Source organism: Priapulus caudatus, unplaced genomic scaffold, assembly GCF_000485595.1.
Source record: "Priapulus caudatus unplaced genomic scaffold, Priapulus_caudatus-5.0.1 Scaffold536, whole genome shotgun sequence".
In the NCBI taxonomy this organism is placed as follows: domain Eukaryota; kingdom Metazoa; phylum Priapulida; class Priapulimorpha; order Priapulimorphida; family Priapulidae; genus Priapulus; species Priapulus caudatus.
The window spans coordinates 160,380-168,017 of NW_014577597.1; the positions used below are offsets into that span (position 1 = coordinate 160,380).

Here is a 7,638-nt window from a genome sequence, read left to right on the forward strand (position 1 = left end):
TCCTCCCTATTATCTACTCCTGATATATATATATATAAATGACTTGTACAAACATTGTCTGAACTCGTCAGCACTGGTCTCATAACTACACTCTAACCCCCGTCCCCCCCACTCCGAGGTCGGAAGAACCGCATGCGCGTTCCCAAAATCTCGGGTAAAGGGGTATTTTTAGCACGACAAAATCCGGCCCAAGAATTGTAAAAAAGGCGGTTTATTTGACTTTTCACCCAGAGATTTCTTTAAAAAGGGGGTGTTTTTCTTCTCTCTCTTTCATCTTGAATATCATAAAAAACTTTATCAAATCCCGGGATCAAATTCCTGAAATTCCTGCTAGTTTTAAAAGCTCATTCAGGATTAATTCAGTTTGAAAAATAAAAATATTGCTCCCTAGTTCCTACGTAGTGTAGACTGGTACCCGGTCTACAGTTCCACACGCTACACTAACGTCACTACGTCAGTGTAGCGAAGAATACGTACCGGAGTGAAGGTGGCGAACGGGTACCAGTCTATACGTAGTGTTCGGGATTTAGGGGGTTCTCCAAGGCAGGAAAAACCCGCAAAAAGCCCGCGAAAGGGGGGTTCAGAAATTTTGGCAGTCCTGAGATAGGGGGTGCTTTCAAAGGGAGAGAACGAGCATATGCGTACCCTAAATAGCACTGAGTGGGGGGGGGCCGGGACTCTAACGAGTAGACGGACTTCATCTATCGTATCCGTGCCACGAAAATTCACTCCTACTCTCCGTAAATAGCGTCACATTAAGCCCCCGTCCCGTCCGCAACTTAACACCAATATGCACTGCGTGAGCGTAAAAGTGTCGCGTGTAAAAGCGTCGCGCGAGAAAACGCGTTAGTTTACAGCACTCCGCAGCCGACGCTGCCGCGGATAGGATGCTGCCGTACTGTGACCTCCTTCCACGTCCCCGCGACCTCGCGTGGGTGACTCTCCCCATCAGCTCCTCTGTCGTGGCTGTACGTGCGGCGGTGGTCGTCGCTCCCCGTGCGTCGCTGTCCGGGGGTGATCTGGCCGTCGTCCACCTTCAGACGCGAGAGCAAGCCGTTGTTGACGCCGTTGTCCGTGGCAACGGTAACCACCGCAGCGGCAGCGGCAGCTGTGACGTTTCTCGCTGGGGTCGATGAGCGAGCAACGTCACAGCTGCCGCCGCCGCTGCGGTGGCCACCGTTGCCACGGACAACGGCGTCGACAACGGCTTGCTCTCGTGTCTGACAGTGGACGACGGCCAGATCATCCCCGGACAGCGTCGACTACCGCCGCACGTACAGCCCACGACAGAGAAAGATAAGTCAAAAGCCGAACAACAATAGACCAGCAGAACAATAGATCAATTTAACTATAGAACTATAGAACAATAGATAACTAAAACAATAGCGCCTTATGTATAGCGCTATTATTCATGTATATATAGGTTATAGTATGTGTATAAGGTTTATTCTTCATTAAAGTCTGTGTGATGATCGCGTAAGCGTTCAAATCGGAGTAACAGCTAAAAGTGATGTCTTGTCTTTCATTTATCTACAGACTACAATTTATTACGCTCTGCAACTTAACGCATCGAGCACTCTACCGACAGTATAGACTCAAACATCCAGACTTATATATATATATATATATATATATATATATATATATATATATATATATATATACATACACCCACACATATAACAGCAAATAGTAAAATGAATGAGGTCACCGCGCGCGCACCTGCTGTGTTCGGCCGGGAACTTGCGTGGAGATGTCGCCGCTGTAGTACTTGCTCGTGCAGACGGCGATCAGCGGGTTACTGAACGCACTAGCATGCGGAACCTGCGGGAAGAACCTCCGACAGTTCTCCGCGAAGTACCGCATCGGCACCCACGGCCCGTCGGCTCGGCTCTGCTTCTCGATCGCCATCGCCAGGGGGCGCGCGTCGACCGTCGCGCTGCCGTCGTCCGGGTAACCGGGCGCGACGAAGACGACCTCGACGACGCCGACAAAGAACGGGTCGCGCATCGTGAGCGCGACGAGCTCCTGGCGCGGCTGGAAGCTCGAGCCGATGACGGTCGTCTGCGACTGCCAGTACGTCGTCAGGTCGGGCACGGTGAAGGTGAAGCCGCCGACGGGCCGGCTGCTGTCGTGTATGTTGGCGGCCGGGCGCGGCTGCGTCGCGTCGCACGTGTGCAGCGTCGCGTCGCTCGCGTTCAGCTGCGTCTGGTAGTTGGTGGGGTTCGGGTCGCCGCACGTCGTGCTGACGCTGAGCGAGCGCAGCGGGAATTGCGCCAGGTCGCCGAGAAGGTTCGCGAGCGGCGGGTAGCAGCTCGTCTCGTTGTTGCACTGAGCGCGGGCGCTCGCTGCGATGCCTCCGCAGAGCAGCGCGAGGAAGAGAAGTCGGGGCGCGGCGGTACGCGATCGCCTGGTGACGCCGTGAGCTTCGTAGCTTCTGTGCAGGGTTGGTGTGGGAGTAACACGAGGGAGGTGACACTGAGACGCGCGCTGCGATTTCGACATGCTTTCTCGTAGTGTTCGACCGCTTGCGATCATTTTGAATATCATCTTCTATTCTGTCTCACGTCGCAACACAAAATGCGTCGTCACTGGTTCGTCCGCTTCGCACAGACACGCCCGACTGTCCGCGGTACGGGTTCATGAATATAACACAGCAGAAACGAACGCACAGACACGCCTGACTGTCTGAGCTATACGAATTCCCGAATATAACAGGGCAGAAACGAACGCACAGACACGCCTGACTGTCTGAGCTATACGAATTCACGAATATAACAGGGCAGAAACGAACGCGCAGACTCGACTGTCCGAGCTACGGAAGCAACGAAAAAGTATAGCCTCGCAAAGGAACTACGTACGCACTGAGCAAAACGCGTACGTCGTGTGTGTACCCGCGCGGTAGAGTCATGACTAAACGCAGGTGCGGATCCTTAATTCAGCGAATGCGATCAGCAAGTAACAGATGGCAGACAGCAACACGACGCGCATGTCACCAGTGAGGAGGGCGGATAGATGTTAAGATGGCGGTACCATATGGTGCCAGGCGCAAGTAGAGTATGCAAATGAGTATGCGGCGTGACGTGTGCGACGTGCGTTCCCGTGGCGAGCTTGCGTCACACCTTGCATTTCAGCCGATAACACATTGCTATGCGGAGATTCTGTTTTCCGCTTCAATGATAAATCGAATGTAAAATTTGCAATGCATTTCGTATACTGGTGTGTGCAACTACAAGGTGGGCAACCACATGTCTTACACGGCATGGCTAGGAAATATTGTTGGTGAGATATATGGAATAGTTTCAGGAGAGCTAGTCTGCAATCAGCTGCAACGTTTACCCATTATTACACATAAAACACTCATTATTGCCGTTAATGACGACCAAAAATATTTCGGCTTCACACAGGATTCAAGCTTCGAAAAATAAAAAAAAGTGATCCAACAGATACACACCCATTGGAATATTGGCTCAACAAACAATCGTGGATTGCAGGAACGTATGATCTTGTGTAAACGTTTACGTACACAGTGTGTCTGGCTACCTAGGTACGTTTTTTACAACTCCTATAAAAAAAATACGACAGGACGTCTGCACGTAATGATGGCCAATGATTACCCTACAGCTAACCACTTCCGATACTTCTCACTGGTTACGAGGAAAAGTATGAGATTGCAAAGAATAACGATGTTTTTTGTGTGCCAATGAATACCTACTGTGCTGAACTTTGGATCGCGAAACAAAAGGAAATCTAGGCCATCAACAAAGGTGAGAAAACCACCACATGTTCAGCTGTGATTGAACAAGATCTAACATATCAGGCAACGTTGAATAAATGACCGCCAAGCTACAAGCGCTAGCATATTGCCATTATACAGGGAAAACAGTCTGGCCACAGGGAGGATAGAAATATGAATGAATATCTGGGGAAAAGCGCACACTGAGCTACTGTTTTTTCTCAGTGTACAGAGGTTCTAAATTATGACGTTTGTTCTTTTTAATATGAAAAAGTTCATAAGTATTAAGTAATACCAGCAACATGGTCTAGATTTAATGAATGATGTATAAACACATATTTGTGAGTTGAAAACATTATTTTAATAACACTCATAATGTTAATCCCTTTTAAAAAGAGGGTTCCATATACTGACATGCCACACCGGAATGGATCAAAAGCTTTTTGGATATCCACCTCAATAAAGTTGATATTATTGCTACCAATTTGATGCATGAGTGAAACATGTTCAATACCCACATGCTCAGCAGATCAAACCAATCACAATTCACATGTTATTATTGTAGACGAATCATACTATTAGTTTTTTAAAGTAAAAACAGAAGTTTTTAAAAATCAAAATTTTGATGATTTGGTTGACTGATTCACAAACTTTATAACAAAATCTATACAGATATTCATTAGCAGTAGCAGAGGAAGAAAGATAACAGAACAAAGATAGATGTAACTAACTGTGACTAAGATTTCATTGCTGCTTTAACTTGTGCCTGTTGAAACTGCTGTTGAAGCTTGGATAGAGTATCTCTGTGGCTCTCCTGCTTCTTCTCTAACTCTTTTGTTGTCGTGTCGACTCGTTTACTGTAAGAGAAAAAAACTTTGCTGGTAAGAAGAGTTAAGATACTGTCATGTCGAGTGACAGGAGATCCTCATCTTTAATGATATCCCAGGCATTACTATAACAGCTGATAAATCTGCAGATGAAAGACAAGCTGATAGCTTAACAAAAAAATAATATACTCAGAAAAATATTTCAGAATTTCATTGACATTCTTAACAAAGAATAATCTATCCAGAAAAAACCACTAAATTATTCCATTTACAAGCTTCAACCAAAAATCATCTATTTAGAAACGCATTACAATATTTCGCTTACGTTCTTAAATGAAAGTGTCAATGACACTATAGCTCACCTTGGGTGTGATAGAAGAGGGAGATGATATTTAAAATTTGGTAAGTGTTTCATTTATGACGGACCGAAATGTGATCAAATGTCCTTATTCCCTGTTTTATACTAATAGAAATTTCACTGTTTTGTTTCAGGGTTAGTTTTGATGTGAAAATAAATGTTTCAGATCTGGAAGTCTGAAATCTAGGCGAGAGATGGCGCTACGCCTAAATGATCGCCATTTTGGTTTTCGATTATCGCGCAAATAATAACAATACAATATTCCAGTCAAATTACTGTAACGAAGAATATAAAACACAATATTACACATAGGTATGATTAGGTAGGTAGGTAGGTAAATTTAACAAAATCGAATGAATCTAGATGGCCATTTTCATTTTTTCCAAAAGGTGGGCGTGGCTCGAAAGTAGGTCGACTGGCGTGCTCCAAAATAGGACGTTCACATCTCTCCCATAGGAGTAACAACTGTATGCAATTTGAAACATGTGGGTCAAACTGTTCTCAAGTTATCATTGACCGTAGCCAAATGTTGACGGACAGACGGACCTACGACGTACGACGACCCATGGCAATAGCTCATCTTGACGATGTCAAGGTGAGCTAAAAATGATATTCTGTAAAGACACCAACTTTAGTGTTTCGTTTACATGTGCAACTAAAAATAATGTGTATACATACATTTCACCGGTAATGTACTCTATTCGTTTGCTGACAGTCTGTTTCGCTTCTTCTAGGTCCTGTTTAACTAACACAGGGCCTATCATTTTGTACACAGTTGCATCTGGCTTTAGTAGATTCAGCTCCTGTTAGTAAAACATGAAAAAGAAACTCATTAGAAAAGCTGAAAGCATATATCAAATTTTAGGACTTTACACTACTTTCACATTATTGACCATGATATCAACTGGTGCAATATAAAATGTATATATATATATATATTATACTAGCGGGATACCCGGCGTTGCCCGGGAAAATCAGTGGCATTACTCAGTTGGTGACCGCTTGGTTGAGAGGAAAATACCCCCAAAAATCTAACTATCTGTCTATCCATGCATCCATCCATGCATCCATCCATCCATCCCATTCCATGCCATGCCATCCCATCCCATATCCCATCCCATCCCATCCCATCTCATCGCTTCCCATGCCATGCCATCCCATGCCATTCCATCGCACCGCATCCCAACCCACGCCATCCCATCCCATGCCATGCCATGCCATCCCATCCCAAACAGTAAACAAGAGCCGCAGACTGCCGCGTCTGGGCTCATCTGAGGTCTGTTGCTACGGTTATAAACGTAACATTTAAGTCATGCGTAGTGACACCTTTGTTAGGCGCAGATATGCAGATACGCAGTTGCGTACACATCATTTCAGCAACCTTCTGCATTCTGCATACTTCCCAAATCCCATTGGTTGATATAAATCGCATGCCTGAAACTCCTGTTTTATGGTGCATTGTGACCCTTAAGGTGGGTATATGTTTCCATGTTCCAAAGTATGGTCGTGACGTCAGTGGCTATCCACCACCATAGACCTATCACGCACGCACATCCATGTACAGTATGCATGGCACATCCATAATATATTATTCCAATGACGCTGAATAGCCGAGCTCGTACGCCGGCGGCCGTTACTTCTGAAGGTCGTTGGTTCGAATCCCATCTGTTTTTTTTTCTATCTTTATCGATTTAACTATTTTTTTCCAATTAACGCAAATATTTACATGATTTATTTACAATTTTTTATTACATTTTTTTTTAATTAAATTAAATTTATTAGTGTTAATTAAATTTAATTAAGGTTAGGGTTAGGGTTAGGGTTAGGGTTAGGGAGTAGGGCATAGCACGCAACCACCAGCACCATCAGCAGGCTGTATGCATTCAACTTCGGAGATAGCCGAGTTTGTGCGTGACGTCAGTGTACGTCACGACCATACTTTGGAACATGGAAACATATGCCGACCACGACCCTGAACCCTAACCCTATTTTTTTTTTATACATTTATTGTTGTAAAAATTATTTGTTGTTATTAAATTATTGTAAATATATCATGTAAATATTTGCATTAATTGGGAAAAAATTGTTAAATGGATAAAGATAGAAAAATACAGAAAACAGGTAAATAATAAAAAATCTGATGGGATTCGATCCAATGACCTTTGAGCCGTGACGCCTGTGCTGTAGGTGTTTGGCTATCCAGGCTTATTGGCTTTCTAGATTATGGCTGTGCCATGAATATGAGAACCCTGTGACATCATTGAGGCAGTTCAGGAATCCATGTTTAACCCTCCTCTTGTGGGTCAAAAGGTTATCAGACACTTACTCTTCGCACGTCAGTGGAAAGCACATTTCATGGTCCTTTCAATAAAGTGATCAAAATGGTAGGTCAGCACTGAAACAAAAAAGTTTTTCACTCTGTCCATTAGGCCATGTCCTCAGAAAATGCCTGATATCTGACCTTTTCCCCCACTGACCTTTGACCTGTGACCTCTAATTTCGCACTGGTGATGGGTTTCCTGCCCATCACACTATACACCGAATATTCAGAGCATAGGTCAAGCCATTAAGATTTGTGCCGCAATTCCGTATTTCCTCCTATACCTTAAGTTAAGGGGAAAATATTCCCCTCCGTATACACATCTTGACCTTTGACCCTTGACCCCCCAAATTTGTCATCCTCAGTCCTTTTCACGATCCCCCCCCCCCGACATCCA

General features: G+C 44.7%; 1 protein-coding gene across 1 annotated transcript in view; it reads right to left on the bottom strand.

Moving 5' to 3' along the window:
- Positions 1-4,072: 4,072 nt before the first annotated feature.
- LOC106811412 (prefoldin subunit 6-like) overlaps positions 4,073-7,638 on the bottom strand; it is an 8,030-nt gene continuing 4,464 nt past the window's right edge. The window contains exons 3-4 of the mRNA XM_014815000.1: positions 5,600-5,724; positions 4,073-4,593 (exon numbers count right to left, since the gene is read on the bottom strand). Of these exons, the coding sequence (XP_014670486.1) occupies positions 4,473-4,593; positions 5,600-5,724 (246 nt within the window). The 3' untranslated portion in view covers positions 4,073-4,472. The remainder of the gene's footprint in view (positions 4,594-5,599; positions 5,725-7,638) is intronic.